At 44.5% G+C, this 19,600-nt stretch overlaps 1 protein-coding gene across 1 annotated transcript; it reads right to left on the reverse strand.

Annotated features, from left to right (window-relative positions):
• Positions 1-1,223: 1,223 nt before the first annotated feature.
• Positions 1,224-19,600, reverse strand: LOC117379960 (P2Y purinoceptor 14-like; the record flags this gene model as incomplete). The annotated part of the gene is made up of 6 exons (XM_033976651.2): positions 19,490-19,600; positions 17,331-17,602; positions 16,294-16,483; positions 12,206-12,385; positions 10,729-10,931; positions 1,224-1,251 (listed from the first exon to the last, which is right to left on the reverse strand). Coding segments are annotated over exons 1-6 (984 nt in total), but the record flags the coding sequence as incomplete, so codon positions are not given.

Raw genomic sequence — 19,600 nt, forward strand, 5'->3', positions numbered from 1 at the left:
GTCGTAATAGTAGCAGTAGTAGTCGTAGTAGTAATAGCAGTAGTAGTCATAGTAGTAGCAGTAGTAGTGGTAGTAGTAGCAGTAGTAGTGGTAGTAATAGCAGTAGTAGTCGTAGTAGTAGCAGTAGTAGTAGTAGTAGTAGTAGTAGCAGTAGTAGTCGTAGTAGTAGCAGTAGTAGTAGTAGTAGTAGTAGTAGTAGTAGCAGTAGTAGTCGTAGTAATAGCAGTAGTAGTCATAGTAATAGCAGTAGTAGTCGTAGTAGTAGCAGTAGTAGTAGTAGTAGCAGTAGTAGTCGTAGTAGTAGCAGTAGTAGTCGTAGTAATAGCAGTAGTAGTCGTAGTAGTCGTAGTAATAGCAGTAGTAGTCGTAGTAGTAGCAGTAGCAGTAGTAGTAGTAGTAGTAGCAGTAGTAGTCATAGTAATAGCAGTAGTAGTCGTAGTAATAGCAGTAGTAGTCGTAGTAATAGCAGTAGTAGTCGTAGTAGTAGCAGTTGTAGTCGTAGTAGTAGCAGTAGTAGTGGTAGTAGTAGCAGTAGTAGTCGTAGTAGTAGCAGTAGTAGTGGTAGTAGTAGAAGTAGTAGTGGTAGTAGTAGCAGTAGTAGTCGTAGTAGTAGTAGTCGTAGTAGTAGCAGAAGTAGTCGTAGTAGTAGCAGTAGTAGTAGTCGTAGTAGTAGCAGTAGTAGTAGTCGTAGTAGTAGCAGAAGTAGTCGTAGTAGTAGCAGTAGTAGTAGTCGTAATAGTAGCAGTAGTAGTGGTAGTAGTAGCAGTACTAGTCGTAGTAATAGCAGTAGTAGTCATAGTAATAGCAGTAGTAGTAGCAGTAGTAGTCGTAGTAATAGCAGTAGTAGTGGTAGTAGTAGCAGTAGTAGTCGTAGTAGTAGCAGTAGTAGTCGTAGTAGTAGTAGTCGTAATAGTAGCAGTAGTAGTCGTAGTAGTAATAGCAGTAGTAGTCATAGTAGTAGCAGTAGTAGTGGTAGTAGTAGCAGTAGTAGTGGTAGTAATAGCAGTAGTAGTCGTAGTAGTAGCAGTAGTAGTAGTAGTAGTAGTAGTAGCAGTAGTAGTCGTAGTAGTAGCAGTAGTAGTAGTAGTAGTAGTAGTAGTAGTAGCAGTAGTAGTCGTAGTAATAGCAGTAGTAGTCATAGTAATAGCAGTAGTAGTCGTAGTAGTAGCAGTAGTAGTAGTAGTAGTAGCAGTAGTAGTCGTAGTAATAGCAGTAGTAGTCGTAGTAATAGCAGTAGTAGTCGTAGTAGTCGTAGTAATAGCAGTAGTAGTCGTAGTAGTAGCAGTAGCAGTAGTAGTAGTAGTAGTAGCAGTAGTAGTCATAGTAATAGCAGTAGTAGTCGTAGTAATAGCAGTAGTAGTCGTAGTAATAGCAGTAGTAGTCGTAGTAGTAGCAGTAGTAGTCGTAGTAGTAGCAGTAGTAGTGGTAGTAGTAGCAGTAGTAGTCGTAGTAGTAGCAGTAGTAGTGGTAGTAGTAGCAGTAGTAGTGGTAGTAGTAGCAGTAGTAGTCGTAGTAGTAGTAGTCGTAGTAGTAGCAGTAGTAGTCGTAGTAGTAGCAGTAGTAGTCGTAGTAGTAGTAGTCGTAGTAGTAGCAGTAGTAGTCGTAGTAGTAGCAGTAGTAGTCGTAGTAGTAGCAGTAGTAGTGGTAGTAGTAGCAGTAGTAGTGGTAGTAATAGCAGTAGTAGTCGTAGTAGTAGCAGTAGTAGTAGCAGTAGTAGTAGCAGTAGTAGTCGTAGTAGTAGTACCAGTAGTAGTCATAGTAGTAGCAGTAGTAATCGTAGTAGTAGCAGTAGTAGTCGTAGTAGTAGTAGTTATAATAGTAGCAGTAGTAGTCGTAGTAGCAGTAGTAGTCGTAGTAGTAGCAGTAGTAGTCGTAGTAGTAGCAGTAGTAGTGGTAGTAGTAGCAGTAGTAGTGGTAGTAATAGCAGTAGTAGTCGTAGTAGTAGCAGTAGTAGTCGTTGTAGTAGTTGTAATAGTAGCAGTAGTAGTGGTAGTAGTAGCAGTAGTAGTCGTAGTAATAGCAGTAGTAGTCATAGTAATAGCAGTAGTAGTAGCAGTAGTAGTCGTAGTAATAGCAGTAGTAGTGGTAGTAGTAGCAGTAGTAGTCGTAGTAGTAGCAGTAGTAGTCGTAGTAGTAGTAGTCGTAGTAGTAGCAGTAGTAGTCGTAGTAGTAATAGCAGTAGTAGTCATAGTAGTAGCAGTAGTAGTGGTAGTAGTAGCAGTAGTAGTGGTAGTAATAGCAGTAGTAGTCGTAGTAGTAGCAGTAGTAGTAGTAGTAGTAGTAGTAGCAGTAGTAGTCGTAGTAGTAGCAGTAGTAGTAGTAGTAGTAGTAGTAGCAGTAGTAGTCGTAGTAATAGCAGTAGTAGTCATAGTAATAGCAGTAGTAGTCGTAGTAGTAGCAGTAGTAGTAGTAGTAGCAGTAGTAGTCGTAGTAATAGCAGTAGTAGTCGTAGTAATAGCAGTAGTAGTCGTAGTAGTCGTAGTAATAGCAGTAGTAGTCGTAGTAGTAGCAGTAGCAGTAGTAGTAGTAGTAGTAGCAGTAGTAGTCATAGTAATAGCAGTAGTAGTCGTAGTAATAGCAGTAGTAGTCGTAGTAATAGCAGTAGTAGTCGTAGTAGTAGCAGTTGTAGTCGTAGTAGTAGCAGTAGTAGTGGTAGTAGTAGCAGTAGTAGTCGTAGTAGTAGCAGTAGTAGTGGTAGTAGTAGAAGTAGTAGTGGTAGTAGTAGCAGTAGTAGTCGTAGTAGTAGTAGTCGTAGTAGTAGCAGAAGTAGTCGTAGTAGTAGCAGTAGTAGTAGTCGTAGTAGTAGCAGTAGTAGTCGTAGTAGTAGCAGTAGTAGTAGCAGTAGTAGTCGTAGTAGTAGCAGTAGTAGTAGTCGTAGTAGTAGTCGTAGTAATAGCAGTAGTAGTAGTAGCAGTAGTAGTAGTCGTAGTAGTAGCAGTAGTAGTAGCAGTAGTAGTCGTAGTAATAGCAGTAGTAGTAGTCGTAGTAGTAGTCGTAGTAGTAGTTGTAATAGTAGATTACTGCAGTAAAATGAAGTCATGTCCGGGTCATATTTGTTCTGCTCCTTTTGTCTTCAGCATCTCTGACCTTCAGGAATGTGAACAGAACTAAACTAGAACTGAACCAGGTCTGAACCAGGACTGAACCAGGTCTGAACCAGGTCTGAACCAGGACTGAACCAGGACTGAACCAGGTCTGAACCAGGTCTGAACCAGGTCTGAACCAGGACTGAACCAGGTCTGAACCAGGTCTGAACCAGGACTGAACCAGGACTGAACCAGGACTGAACCAGGACTGAACCAGGTCTGAACCAGGTCTGAACCAGGTCTGAACCAGGTCTGAACCAGGTCTGAACCAGGACTGAACCAGGTCTGAACCAGGTCTGAACCAGGACTGAACCAGGTCTGAACCAGGACTGAACCAGGTCTGAACCAGGTCTGAACCAGGTCTGAACCAGGACTGAACCAGGTCTGAACTTGTGGGAAACCAGAGCTGCATCAGAGTGTGTTATCTGGAGCCACAGCAGGCCACAGGAAGCCCAGGGTCAAAGGTCAGGGGTCGAGAGGGAAACATGGCAGCAGGTGACATGCAAAACGTTAGCATTAGCTCAACAACATACCAAAGTTTATACTTTAACAGACCCGTAAACATAAGGACTAAATCAGAACTAAACCAGGACTAACTCAGGACTAAATCAGAACTAAACCAGGATTAACCCAGGACTAAACCAGGACTAAACCAGGACTAAACCAGTTAAGTTTTTCCAGTAGAAAAGTTCCACTGTTCTAGTTATTTGTGTGACACTGCCCCCTGCTGTTCCACAGGATTTATGCATCATGTTTCACAGCACAAACTGTGGTCCAAATAAAAACAGACCTGATCAAATGAGGAGGAGGAGGAGAGAGGAGAAGGAGAGAGGAGGAGGAGGAGAGAGGAGGAGGAGGAGACATACAGTGGGGGGGAAAAGTATTCAGCCCCCAACTGTTCAAGTTCGCCACTTAAAAAGACGAGAGGCCTTGTGGTAACGGTGGGGTGTGTAGTGGACCAAGGGATGCAGACTCGGGGCAGATTTACAGTATTTATTGTAGAAAATGGGACAAAGTACGAACAGAGGGTGATCCGGAGGTGAGCAGGAACACAGAAACACAGGCACGACAGGAACACAGGAACAGGCAGACCAGACGGGCGTAGGGCAGAGCGGGCAGGAGACATCCAGGGACGGAGGGACGACAGTAATCCAGTGAAGACGACAACGATCTCGCGCTGAGTCTCTTCTCCCAGCTCCTCTTATGCACAGCAGGTGTGGTGATTGCGCTGATGGGCTGCAGGTGCGTGCAGGAGGAGCCAGGAGCCCAGCCCAGATCTGGCAGGTGAGGGAGGAAAAGAGCAGGACAGGAGGAAAACCAGGAGCGGACAGTGCGGATCATGACAGGCCTGTAATTTTCATCATAGTTTCATTTCAACTATAAGAAACAGAAAGAATCCAGGAATTAATTGTTAAATTCCTTGGTAAAATAAATATTTGTCTCCTACAAACAAAAAAGATCTGTGTCTCTCACAGACCTGTACCTTCTTCTTTCAGAGGCTCCTCTGTCCTCCACTCGTTCTCTGTATTAATGGCCCCTGTTTGAACTCGTCCTCAGTATAAAAGACACATGTCCACAACCTCAAACAGTCAGACTCAAACTCCACTATGGACAAGACCAAAGAGCAAAAAACCCAGAACCACACGGGGCGACCGAGTGAATGACCTGCAGAGAGCTGGTCATTCAGAGCCAAAGTAACAAAGTAACAAAGGGACCATCAGTAACACAGATACGTGTTACTGATGTTACAGATATCTGCAGTCTGTCAATTGGCTAAGTCGATGTCGGAGTCCGTGTACTTCTCTGGCCCCTCCCAACCTACACCAATTGTGAAATGTACAGCCGCTTTTCAGCGTCGACCAGTGGTTGACCAATTGGTGCCCGCAGAATGGTGTCGTCTTCATAGATAATTGGAGGGCATTTGAGGAGAAGCCTAGGCTTATACGTAGAGACGGCATCCATCCCACGCAGGGAGCAGTTTAGACCAGTGAAGCACAGCTCAGTCAGAGAGAACAGCTCCAAACAGACAGAGACTGTGTGTGCCCCACGTGCCCCACGTACAAAAAGCACAAATAAAACACCCCTAAACTCTGACAAGGAAGCTGTCAGATCTCATAACTTAACAAAATTAAATAAATATGCCGCAAATAAACAAAATGATAAGTGTGTAAAATGTGGACTGCTAAACATCAGGTCTCTTTCCTCCAAATCTCTTTTAATAAATGAACTAATTGGCGACCTTAATATTGATCTGTTAGCCCTAACTGAAACATGGCTTCGGGAAAATGATTATGTTAGACTAAATGAATCTACACCATCAAGTCACATGAACTTTCAGAGTGCCCGGAGCACAGGTGGAGGTGGTGGTGTGGCCGTCATCTCTCATTCTAGTCTAATTCTCAGCCCCAAACCCAACTATACTTACCTCTCCTTTGAAAGCCTCGCACTCTCCATTACGTGCCCCAATTGGAAAAAACAAAAAGCTGTTATATTTATAATAATTTATCGACCTCCTGGTCCATATGCCGACTTCCTGACAGAGTTTTCTGATTTCATCTCAAGTTTAGTCTTGAATTGGGAAAGGATTGTTATAGTTGGAGATTTCAACATTCATGTAGATAACGGCAGTGATTGCCTCAGTAATGCTTTTGGTGCACTCCTGGATGGGATCGGTTTCACCCAGAGTGTGAATAAGCCGACTCACTGTCACAATCACACTCTAGATCTCGTTCTAACCTACGGTATTGAGATTAATGATCTAATTGTCCTTCCTCAAAACCCTATACTCTCTGACCATTTCTTAATTACCTTTCAATTTATACTAAAAGACTATCCAGCCCCACAGAAAAAAACTATAATGAAAAGAACATTATCAGATAAATCGGTTACAGAGTTTAAAGAAATTATTGAGCCATTACTGAAAGATATGTCATGTGACAATGAAAATAATTTTAATCCAATTGTCACTGATCGATTGGTTGACAGAACAATGCTCACCTTAAAATCTGCTCTCGATGTTGTAGCTCCGCTAAAACAGAAAAGCATTAAACCAAGACCTCCGGCTCCATGGTACACGTTACAGCTCAGGACACTCAAACAACATGTGAGACGCACAGAGAAGCTTTGGCGCCGCTCGCGCTCTGAGCAGTCTCTGAAGGCATGGAAGCTCTGCCTGCTCACTTATAAGGCCGCTCTGCGGAAAGCCCGAACCAGATACTATTCAAATCTAATAGAAGTAAACAAAAATAACCCCAGATTTTTGTTCAGCACTGTAGCCAGGCTGACAAACTCCCACACTGCTAATGAGTCTCTTATCCCCTTATCGTCTCTTATCAACATTAGTTGTGATGACTTTCTTCACTTCTTCGATTACAAAATCACAACCATTAGAGACAAAATTAACAAAGCTACTCCAAAAATCAGCTCTGAGCAAATCCAGTCTGTAATGCCAATATCCCATATGGACCCTCTAATAATATTAGATAAATTTACTCCTGTTGATGAGGTGGAGATTACCTCAGTCATCGTGTCGTCCAAACCATCAACCTGTTTGCTCGACCCTATTCCAATCAGACTCCTCAAAGAAGCCCTCCCCCTAATAATAGATTCCATCCATAACATAATAAATATGTCGTTAGAAAATGGCTACGTTCCTCAGTCCTTTAAGTATGCTGTGATTAAACCCCTTTTGAAAAAAACTAATCTAAATCCTGATGATCTAGTCAACTACAGACCTATCTCTAATCTTCCCTTCCTCTCAAAAATTCTAGGACGAGTTCCTAGAGTGTCCAAAAGTACAGTGGGAGGGAGAGCATTCAGTTACCAAGCTCCTGTGCTATGGAATCAACTCCCTGCTGATGTTAAACAGGCCCCCACAGTCTCTGTATTTAAGACCAGGCTTAAAACCTTCCTCTTCGGTATAGACCAGGTTACATAGTGAGGGAGTTAGGGACATTAAAACCCGGGATAAGACAGGCTGCAGTAGGAGTAACTAGCTGGGGGAAGTATGGCAACCTGAGCACTGTCCTCTGCTTTGTCCTATTTTCTCATCAGCAATGCTATTCACATGTTGTCCCCTGTCCCACCTCCCTCCTCCTCGCCTGGCAAATTTTTCTTGTTTTGTCTGATTTTTCCTGTTGTTTTGTTTTTGTGTGTTGTTTTGTTTTTGTGTGTTGTTTTTGTGTGTATATCTCGGTGGCTGAGTGGCTCATGTCTCACAGCAGAAGGTTTGGTTGATCCCCGGGTCGCCCAGGCCTTTCTGTGTGGAGTTTTTCATGTTTCTCCTCGTGTCTGGATGGGTTTCCTCCGGGTACTCTGGTTTCCCCCATCAACCAAAACATGAACGCCCTTCGAGACAACTGTTGTTGTGATTTTGGGTGTTACAAAAATAAAATGAATTGAATTGAACACACTATGCCGCCAGGGACTCAAATCCTGCAGTGCCAGACGTGTCCCCTGCTTAAGACAGGACATGTCCAGGCCCGTCTTTAGTTTGATAGAAGCATTTGGATGAGAATGTCATATGGTCAGATCAAACCAAATTATAGAACTTCATAGTAAAAACTCAACTTGTCGTGTTTGGAGGAGAAAGAATGCTGAGTTGCATCCAAAGAACACCAGATCTACTGTGAGTCATGGGGGGTGGAGCTGCTCTTCTTCTATTGGAGGTAGAGTGCAGATGGAAGCCAGGTGTGCAGTCAGGAGCCACACCCAGACAGGACGAGACAGCAGGAAGAGCAAGACTGGACCTGAGCAGACTGTGACCAGTCCTGGTTCAGTCCTGGTTCAGTCCTGGTTCAGTCCTGGTCCAGTCCTGGTTCAGTCCTGGTTCAGTCCTGGTCCAGTCCTGGTTCAGTCCTGGTTCAGTCCTGGTTCAGCCTTTCAAACCAGTTCCTTTAAATGTAAAATGGCATCTGGAGCTGAAATGTCTTGATTTCAGAAAGTCATAAATAAACTATCTATTTACAGGCACAGGTTCACAGTGACTGTACATAAATGTACAGAGCTAACCTGCTAGCATACACTGTTTATATAAATGTACAGAGGTAACCTGCTAGCATACACTGTTTATATAAATGGACACAGCTAACCTGCTAGCATACACTGTTTATATAAATGGACACAGCTAACCTGCTAGCATACACTGTTTATATAAATGCACTTAGCTACCCTTTGATCTACAGTGCCCTTTATAGAGACTGAATGCATTCACGATGGCAATGTCCACAAAACGGTAAAAAAATGTCTTGTACCATTTCTTTGTTTTGTGCAAAACCTGGTAATAGCCAATGAGAACATCTGATAGATCAACATCACCCATGCGCCCAAGGAAATCACACATTAGTAACAAGAAAGTATACAACTGAGAGGGGGTAATGTAATATTATATCATATACATATCCATAATCATCACACAAAAACAGTAAACAACGCACAATGATGCAGGATTTACACAGTGGAGCTGCACCTCTACACTGTACTCCTGTTAACAGTAAACCATGTCAAACTACACATCGTCTTATTCAGCTGCTCCTTCCCTTTTAGCATAAAGCATCAGTGATGCGTGATCCACAAAACCACCATTGATTTGTCAAATTATGTGTCAATCAGAAGGTAACATTTGGGTTTATCATTGGGGAGCACAGTTATCGCTATCTGCATAAAACGCGCACGATAGTCCCTGGATCCACTCAGCTTTGTTCACGTACTTGTCAAGCTCTGTCTGTTTAGAGAAAACCATGGAAGGCCAAACATCATTGTGTTCCGCTGCTCATTGGCTGTAAGGGGTTAAGATCATTAAACACATTTAATGTAATTGGTTGATTCTACAAGGGGGAGACTGGGGCGTAAACTTTCAGTCATCTGCAGCACTGATTCACTGTCTGGGGCTCCAGTAACCCACAACCCCCACCTTATTGGCCAACACTGGTGTCAATCACAAGCTAACGCGTGTATTTAGCTCTGAGGAAGAAAGTTGGCGCTGTCAGAAGTTTATCATGCCTGAAATCGACAAAAGAAATGCAAAAAAGTGACAGAGCAGATTTCACTTTCCTGCAGCAGATTGGACATGGAGGATCTTATTTTGTGGACATAATTTCTTGACTGGATTATTTTCTCTGGACCTGTACGGAATGAATGAGACCAATTTGAAGGGAATAGGTTGATGTTTGACAGAACCAGAGCGCTCAAAGGTAAGTGAAGTCCAAATACAATTTTTTTTTGCTTTTCTGTAAAAACAGCTTTCCTGTCAGCACTTTTTGTGATTGCAGGTGAAAATGATTTGCATATTCAGAAAGATGAGAGCCGCATCCTTCATTTGATGTGTACATTGTTTGTGTGGGTGACGCAGATGTACATGTAGGCAAGGAAAATTTATTTGTATAGCACAATTTGTACACAAAGTAATTCAGCAGAGCTGCTTTAAAGTCTATTCTCTGAGCCACAGGAGCCAGAGACCTGAGCCACAGGACTCATGTGTGAAGTACTTCCTGGTTCTAGACCGAAGTCATAGTCTTTGGCCCACAGAAACATAGAGAAAGTGTCAGCATCACCTCCAGTCCCTCTCTCTAAAACCTTCAAATCAGGCGAGAAATCTAGAGGTAATAATGAGACTCAGACTTGAACTTTAACAGACACATCAAATCAATAACATCTGCAGCTTTTTACATCTAAAAACACGTCAAAAATCAAAGGTAAACTGTCAAAACCAGACTCAGAGACTCATCCTGCATTTGTGTCCAGTAGATTAGACGACTGTAACGTCCTGATCACTGGACTCTCCAAACGAGAGACACAGAACAGAACATCCAGAACATCCAGAACATCCAGAACATCCAGAACATCCAGAACATCCAGAACATCCAGAACATCCAGAACATCCAGAACACTGCTGCTGGGGTCAGGACTAGAACCAGGAAGTACTTCACACATGTGTCCTGTGCTCAGGTCTAGAACCAGGAAGTACTTCACACATGTGTCTTGTGGCTCAGGTCTCTGGCTCCTGTGGCTCAGAGACTTGAGCTCTGTGTGAAAAAGTCTCCCCATGGCCTAGCACCAAAGAACATCTCCGACATGTTAGAGCCACATGAACCATCTCACTCTCTGAGGACTTCAGGGACTGGATGGAATTGATGGCATTTTTAATGCTCTGAACCTTGTCATTAAAGAAAACTGCAAATTCATTTCACTTAGATGTGGAAATTAGATCTAACGGCAGTGGAGCTGGGGGTTTGTTAATGTGTTTACTGTTGCAAACAGGACATGAGATTTGTTACTACAACTTCCAATAATGTCAGAAAAATCCCTCTCCCTTGTTCTACATAAACTGTGGTTGTACATGTGCATCGTAAATCTCATAATGAACCTGGAGCTTTGACTCCATTCCCGCTCGGCCCTCCTCCCTTTTCTGTGCCCTGAGTCATCATTCCTCCATGGAGGAATGTTCATTGAACACAGCAACGTACATGTGCAGCCGTCAGACTGATAACAGGTTTATACTCAGTAGAAGTTACATATCCCCTCTTTACCACCTGATGACATCACAAAGTGCAGCAGAGGTCATAAGATGGCTCTGCTGTGGGAGTCACTGTTTCTGACTGTGTTAGCATTAGCATTAGCATTAGCCGTGGTGCTAACAGGTCCAAAGAAACGGTCCAGGCCCAGCTGGGACCTGTAGTTCTGGGAGAAGAGGAGGTAGATGAGAGGGTCCAAACACACGTTCAGCACCGAGAGTAGAACCGACAACTCCTTCAAGAAGTACAGCACCGGCGAACAGCGCCTCCCCTGGAGAGCGAAGGGAAGACGCACCACGTGGTACGGCACGAAGCACACGCTGAACACCACCCACTGGAAGCAACAGAGAGAGAGAGAGAGAGAGGAGAGAGAGAGGAGAGAGAAAGAGAGAGAAGAGAATACGATGAGATAGGAGAGAGAGTATGAGAGAGACAGAGAGGAGAGAGAAAGAGAGGAGAAAGAGAGAGAGAGAGAGAGAGAGAGAGGAGAGAAAAAGAGAGAGAAGAGAATACGATGAGATAGGAGAGAGTATGAGAGAAAGACAGAGAGGAGAGAGAAAGAGAGGAGAGAGAAAGAGAGAGAAGAGAATACGATGAGATAGGAGAGAGAGTATGAGAGAAAGACAGAGAGGAGAGGGAAGGGGGGAGAGAGAAAGAGAGAGAGAGAAAGACAGAGAAGAGAATACGATGAGATAGAAAAGAGAGAGAGAAAGAGAAGAAGAGAGAGAAGAGAATATGATGAGATAGAAGGGAGAGAAAGAGAGAAGACAAGAGAGAAGAGAATACAATGTGATAGAAGAGAGCGAATGAGAGAAAGACCGAAAGAGAAGAAGAAAGAGAAGAGAATATGAGATAGAAGAGAGAGAGAAAGACAGAGAGAAAGAGAGGAGAGAGAAGAGAATATGAGGAGATAGAAGAGAGAGAATGAGAGAAAGACAGAGAGAAAGAAGAAAAGAGAGAAGAGAATATGATGAGAGAGAAGACAGAGAAATCGAGAGAGAAAACAATGAGATAGATGAGAGAGAAGAGAATATGAAGAGATAAAAGAGAGAAAGAGAGAGAGGTTAGTGAAAGCATGATTGTTTTATTTGTTTTACTCTTAAACCTTGTGTTGAATATTGTGTGTTACAAACATTGAGGTGAACTTGTTTCTTTATAAGAATGTGACATATTTATTTTAAGATGTCACACTGGAACCTGCTACTTCATCTTCAGGTCAAAGAGGGGCCTTATAATACATCTTTTCAGTGACTGCAAGGATCTTCTAGTGACGTATTCTACCTCACTGTGAACAGCTAAATGTATATTCATTTATGAAGGGAGGTTGGCTCCAGTCCCATGGATCTTACATTTCTGAAAAATATGTACAACTGTAGTCACAGGAACATCACACCTTGGATTAACATGTCCAAAGGAAACCAACAATTTTGTCCACGTGTGTAAGTCCTTATAGGACCAGCCTTCTATAGACAGTACGTTTTCTTGGGCTATAAGTACTGGACAAACTTACTTTTAACGTAACACACGTGCTGCTGTCTGTAACTTCAACCATTTATATATACAGTCTATGCTAGCAGGTCCATTTATATAAACAGTCCCACGTCTCACCAGCAGGAGCATGTTCTTCTGCGCTCGCTGTAACTTTCTGGAGCTGGAGCACTGGGGCTGTAGGCCTCGAGCTGCCGAGAGTCTACGTGAGATGGAGGAGTAGAAGAAGAGCAGCGCCACCAGAACGCAGAAGAAGAGAGTAGCGAGGAGCACGTGCAGCGAGCGGTACAACAGCGCCACCTACAGGAGAGACAGGGAGATAATGCTGTCTTATAGGGTTGTCTAATAAAAATCAGATCCCGATACTAAAACTAGTATCAAAATGAGATACTCATTATTGCAGATGTTGATACAAAAAAGCCCCATAGATGGACAGAAATGCAACTTTCCTGAATATCTTTAGAATGATCTGTATCAGAACAAATCTAAGTTGTAGTAGGGAGTTTGTGCTGCAGTGGATGGTGTGAATCAAACAGCAGGTGTTGGTCAGTGTGTGTGGGCTTCCTGAAGACATCGGTCCACTCCTATTGTTACAGCACAATCTAAGACGGCCAGTTTGTTCTCCTTGGCCTCTTCCCGTGTGAACTTGATGTTTGGATCCACAGCATTAATATGTGCAGGAAAGGTTTCCAGATGTTGAGTTTTAATTTTAGTCCAGTTGTCATACATGTATCGATACCAATGCATGGGTGGAGTGCCTGGACATGGCAAGGGAAAGCCAGGATGACAGGTCACATGGGAGTGTGCAGTCCTGATCCAGAAGAATCCCTCTCATCCAACTGTCAGCCAATAACCTGTCTCTCCACAAGAGAGTGATAAGTGGACACATGGATCAATACATGAGCACAGCGCAGAAGGGCATCAGCAAAGATACCAGGGGAGTCTACCAGCTCCTGGTCGACCGAACAGTCATCCGAGAGTGCAGAACCCATAAGACCAACCTGTGCACTGCCTGGATTGATTATAATAAAGTCTACGACTCAATGCCACACACATGGATCACTGAATGGAGCTGTACAACATCAGCAGGACTGTAAGAGCCTTCAACTCCATGAGGTTGTGGAAAACCACCCTTGGGGCCATCAGCAGCACTGGCTATGGATATCAACTCAGGAATGGGGCTACCATCAGTCACCTCCTCTACAGGGAAGACATCAAACTGTACGCTAAGAATGAGACATCAACTCGACCTACAGCACAGACATTGGACTGTCATTCGGGCTTAAGAATGTAGATGGTGACAAAGAGAGGGAAGGTCGTCCACACAGAAGGGGTCTCACTCCCAGAAGGAACACTATCAGACATTGAGGACAGTTACAAGTACCTTGGTGTCCCACAGGCAAATGGCAACATGAGTAAACAAGGAAAGAGTAAGAGAAGTCCTGAGGAGTCAGCTCAATGGAACAAGACCCAGGCAATAAACAGCTGCATGGGATGTACCACCGGAACATAACTGAAGTGGCTGATATCAAGAAATCCTACCAATGGCTTGAGAACTGTAGGACAGCACAGAGGCTCATCCAATTGCGGCCCGTGTACAAATTTCCACTGGCCCACAGCTTCTGGAATAAAAATAATTATGTGTGGCCCGTCAGCGCTGTTGATCAGTGTAAAATACATACGTTCAAGCTCGCTGAGTTTTTATCACTAACTGGATAAAGACAGGTTTAAAGAAATTCAAACCTTTGCTAAGAAAATGCTGAGTTTGGTTCGACATATTTGTGTGAGAAGACATTCTTGGTTATGAACTTTAACAAAAACTGTGCGAGGACAAGTCTAACTGACTCTCACCTGCGTGACATTTTGCACATCAAAACCACTGTCTTTTAGCCAAACCTGGTTTATTTACTACAGTCCAGATCTCAGGTTCACCCTTCACATTAGTGCAAGTTATTTGTTTGCCTTCTGAGGTGAATAAATTCTAAAATCTCAGTGAATTTATTTTATTGTGATTATCAAAACCACAGTTTAAATGTTTACTTTTTTTTTACATTCATTTTGTTTTTGAAAGGTGAAAGCCATTTGCAATAAAAAGTAAAAAATAATAGTTAATTTGCATTTAATATTGATTATTCAAAGAATGATCACGCCGAATGGTCGGCCCCCAAACATTTTCACATCACCAAATCTGGCCCTTTTTGCAAAAAGTTTGGACACCTCTGTGCTACAGGGAAAGCAAACATGGTGCGGCATAACCAAGTGGCGGGCACAGAAACATCTGTGCAGAGTACGGACTGGAAACCCCAAGATCAAGGTGGGAAATACCTCCAAAGGTAATGGAGAATGATCGAGCCAAGATCCTGTGGGACTTCAGATACAGACTGAGAATGGAGATGGTGGACATTGTGATGGTGGATAAACAACAGAGCAAAGCCATTGTGGTGGATATCGCAGAACCAAGCGATGGGAACATCAGGAAAAAGGAACATGAGAAACTAGAGAAGAAGAGCTGGAGAAGCTCTGGAAGGTAAAGGCCTCAGTGGTGCCCTTGGTCATTGGACACTTGGGGCAGTGACCCCCAAACTGGAGGAGTGGCTACAGCAGATCCTAGGAAAAACATCAGACATCTCAGTCCAGAAAAGTGCAGTACAGGAACAGCAAAGATACTGTAGAACCCTCAAGCTCCCAGGCCTCTGGTAGAGGAGAGGCCTACGGAGGGTGAGAATTTGCCCAACCAGTCCACATGTGTTTTGTGGATCTGGAGAAGGCATTCGACCGTGTCCCTCGTGGTGTCCTTTGGGGGGTGCTCTGGGAGTATGGGGTCCGGGGCTCTTTGCTCAGGGCTGTCCGGTCCCTGTATGACCGGAGCAGGAGCTGTGTTCGCATTGCCGGCAGTAAGTCAGACCTGTTCCCGGTGCATGTTGGACTCCGCCAGGGCTGCCCTTTGTCACCGGTTCTGTTCATTATATTTATGGACAGAATTTCTAGGCGTAGCCAGGGGCCGGAGGGGGTCTGGTTTGGAAACCACAGGATTTCATCTCTGCTGTTTGCAGATGATGTTGTCCTGATGGCTTCTTCGAGTCAGGACCTGCAGCACTGGGGCGGTTTGCAGCCGAGTGTGAAGCGGCTGGGATGAGAATCAGCTCCTCCAAATCCGAGGCCATGGTTCTCGACCGGAAAAAGGCGGTTTGCTCTCTCTGGGTGGGTGGTGAGTCTCTGCCCCAAGTGGAGGAGTTCAAGTATCTCGGGGTCTTGTTCACGAGTGAGGGAAGGATGGAGCGTGAGATTGACAGGCGGATCGGTGTAGCGTCTGCAGTGATTCGGTCGCTGTATCGGTCCGTTGTGGTGAAGAAGGAGCTGAGCCCAAAGGCGAAGCTCTGGATTTACCGGTCAATCTACGTTCCTACCCTCACCTATGGTCATGAGCTCTGGGTAATGACCGAAAGGACAAGGTCGCGGATACAAACGACTGAAATGGGTTTCCTCCGCAGAGTGGCTGGGCGCACCCTTAGGGATAGGGTGAGGAGCTCAGTCACACGGGAGGAGCTCGGAGTAGAGTCGCTGCTCCTACACGTCGAGAGGAACCAGTTGGGGTGGCTCGGGCATCTGCTCATGATACCTCCTGGACGCCTCCCTAGGGAGGTGGGAAGACCCAGGACATGCTGGAGGGACTATGTCTCTCTGGCCTGGGTACGCCTTGGGGTCCCACCAGAGGAGCTGGAGGACGTGTCCGGGGTGAGGGAAGTCTGGGAGTCCCTGCTTAGACTGCTGCCCCTGCGACCCGGCCCCGGATAAGTGGAAGAAAATAGATGGATGGATGAATGCATTGATGCTGGTCGAGTCTGACCGCTGCACAAAGTCTGTGACTCTGTGGTGGACAAACCATGTGTGAAAATGATGTCTCATGCTCCTGAACCACTCTGTCACAATTTGAGCCCCATGAATCCTGGCATTGTCATCTTGGAATATGCCCGTGTCATCAGGGAAGAAAAAAATCCACTGATTTAATAACCTGGTCATTCAGTATATTCAGGTGTCAGCTGACCTCATTCTTTGAGCACAGACTGTTGCTGAACCTAGACCTGACCAACTACACGAGGAGATGACCTGTTTGCTTCGTTCAATCCAGATGGTGACTTTTTTTTTTTTTTTGGCCAGCCAGTGTGTATAGTGGTGTTTATATTAAAAAGACAGAAGAATAGTGCCACCTGTGGGCTGTGAGTGGCATCGCAGCTGATGGAGTGCCGGGGGGCCTGGCTACGGGACCCCAGGAGGGATACACTCATGTAGACTGCAGCAAAGACCCAGAGCAGGACCCAAGTCAGACCAGAGACCAGCCAAGATCCTCGAACTGTCTGCAGCCTGTGAGAGGCCAGAGGACGCAAGATCTTCAGATACCTGCAAAAGAACCAGGACTAAAACAGGACCGGTCCAGGACCAGACCAGACCTGGACCAGACCTGGACCAGACCTGGACCAGACCTGGACCAGACCTGGACCAGACTAGGACTAAACCAGGACTAAACTAGGTCTAAACCAGGACTAGATGAGGACTAGACCAGGACTAGACCAGATATGTGGATTTTGATGAAAAAAAATATATATATAGAACTTACTTCAACTGTGTGATTAAATTTTTTATAAATATTTGTTCTGAAAAGTCTTAGACTGATGAGCCACGAGGAAGTCTCCAAATGACACTTCCTCTTCGTCATAGGAACCAAATATCAAATAAAAGCATTACATTAACAACAACATAAACAGTGACAGGAACAACAGAACCACTCTGAACTCAACTCACAGTACTGTTCATTACAGTACTACTAGTACTGGTACTTATACTGTGTCATTTAAAACCTTTAAGTAAAAGGTACACACAAAAATACACACAAAAATACTACTCAAACTAAGCCTGTTTTGGCAGTGGACAGGGAGCTGCGGGTGGTTCAGGGGTCAGGGGTCACGCAGTGGACAGGGAGCTGCAGGTGGATGTCACTGACATGTCAAAGACTTTAAAATGAGGAGAATGGTTCACTTCACTATTTCAGGAGCTCATGGGACTTCATCCTCTTTATCCACTGCCTGACTCCTGACCCACCTGCAGCTCCCTGTCCACTGCCTGACCCCTGACCTCTAACCCACCTGCAGCTCCCTTCCAGCATGACCCCTGACCCTCTGACTGAATCTCACCATTGTACAATTCACTTTCGGTTTGAAAACCTGAATACAAAAATCTGAAGTCTGACCTGTTGGCGGCGATGTGGCCCATGAACAGAATGCTGGCGTACATGTTGAGGTAGAAGAAGGTGGCTCCAACGCTGCAGTAAAACCAGTGTACTAAAGGGGCGTGGCTATGGGCGTGGCTAAGAGCGTAGTGAGCGATCCTGATTGGCAGACTCAGGCTCAGCAGGAAGTCGGCGACAGCGAGGTTCTTGAGGTAAACAGAGACAGTGGAGCTCTGCTGAAACCCGGAGCAAAAGTGAACACGAAGAGAGAAGATGTTCAGACCCAAGCCCATCTGAAACAGGAGGTCAAAGGTCAAACATGAGCATCTGAAACACGACAGGAGGTCAAAGGTCAAACACGAGCATCTGAAACACGACACGAGGTCAAAGGTCAAACACGAGCATCTGAATCACGACAGGAGGTCAAAGGTCAAACACGAGCATCTGAAACACGACAGGAGGTCAAAGGGACAACCACAGTCTGTATAATGAAGTGGACTGTGACGTCAAAGCTTCAGCTCCACATGAGGCTCATGAGGCCAGAGCAGTTTTAGAGGCTGAGACCAGCTCCATATTTGGAAAAACAAGTAAAGACAAAATTCTGTCAAACCTCGAGGACAGAAGGACCTGATTTGTCTGTTATTAATGTTCAGATCTTGATTTACAGACACAATAGTGAAATAAAAACCCCAGGATCATGTAGAGGGTTAATACGAACATTTAAGACCAGAATGAGTCTGAAGAGACAGAGACAGAGAGAGGACAGAGAGGACAGAGGGGACAGAGGGGACACAGAGAGGACAGAGGGGACACAGAGAGGACACAGAGAGGAGACAGAGAGAGGACAGAGGGGACACAGAGAGGACAGAGGGGACACAGAGAGGACAGAGGGGACAGAGAGGACAGAGGGGACACAGAGAGGACAGAGGGGACACAGAGAGGACAGAGGGGGCGCTGTTTATACACAGGAAGTGAAATGGACAAAGAGTCGATGGAGCAGGAAGTGCGACATGATCACTTCCTGTTTGGAACACGGCAGCTAGCAGGTTAGCTATACTACTAATAATAATACTCATAATAATAATAATGATAATGTCTTACACTTGTAATGCGCTTTACAGTCTTGTCAAAGCCTCTCAAAGTGCTTCACTACAGTCACTATTCATTCACTTCCACACTTGGTGATGGTAAACTCTTATTGTAGCCACAGCTGCCCTGGGGCAAAGGCCCCTCCGAGAGCAATCATTCACACACCACTTTCATAGTAGGTTAGCTATGTCCATTTATATATACAGGCTATGCTAGCCCCCAATTGTTCAGGTTTTCCCACTTAAAAAGTTGAGAGAGACCTGTAATTTTCATCATAGTTTCACTTCAACTATGAGACACAGAATGAGAGAAAGAATCAAGGAAACCACATTGTAGGATTTTTTATGAATTTATTTGCAAATTATGGTGGAAAATAAGTATTTGGTCAATAACAGAAGTTCATCTCATACTTTGTTATATTCCCTTTGTTGCAGTGACAGGTCGTTTTCTGTCTACAGAGGTTTTCACTGTTGCGTCTCTCATCTTTTTAGTGGGAGAACTTAAACAGTTGGGGGCTGAATAAATACTTTTTGCCCCACTGTATGTCCATTCCTCCTGTATGTCTATGACAGAATGTTCAGCAGTTACCATGGTGACACATGCACACATTAGCAAACACAGCTCACTTTGCACAGATTAGCCAAAATAACTTTTAAGATCCAAGTCTGTGATCAACCTGAGCATTCGTGGTCCTATTTATGAGTTTGACACAAACAGATAAAGAGCTGATTATCTGAACAGGACAAACAAGTCCTTCAAATAACATCAGTCACAAGCTAGCATTAGCATTAGCATTAGCCAACAGTGTTTCAGTGAGTCACAAGCTAGCATTAGCATTAGCATTAGCCAACAGTGTTTCAGTGAGTCACTGTCACTTTTTGTGTGAACACAAACTCTAAACTGGACTCAGGTCGATCACAGGCTCCTGAACACGAGTCTTTCTCTTTAAAGACAGTTGGACTTTTTTCAAGAGTTTTTAAACTCAGTGTTGTGCATTGTGTCACCATGGTAACAGACTGAACTGGGACTAAACTGGGACTGAACCAGGACTAAACCTGGGTTAAAACAGGACTAATCAGGTCTAAACTCACCACAAAGAGGAAACTGTGGAGGACCATGAAGACCAGACTGGCCGAGGTCTGTAGCTCAGTGCAGGACCTTAGAGTCTGGTTGAGATCTGAGGTGTTCCCGTGTGATGTCAT

The sequence above is a fragment of the Periophthalmus magnuspinnatus genome, chromosome 13, assembly GCF_009829125.3.
Source record: "Periophthalmus magnuspinnatus isolate fPerMag1 chromosome 13, fPerMag1.2.pri, whole genome shotgun sequence".
In the NCBI taxonomy this organism is placed as follows: Eukaryota; Metazoa; Chordata; class Actinopteri; order Gobiiformes; family Gobiidae; genus Periophthalmus; species Periophthalmus magnuspinnatus.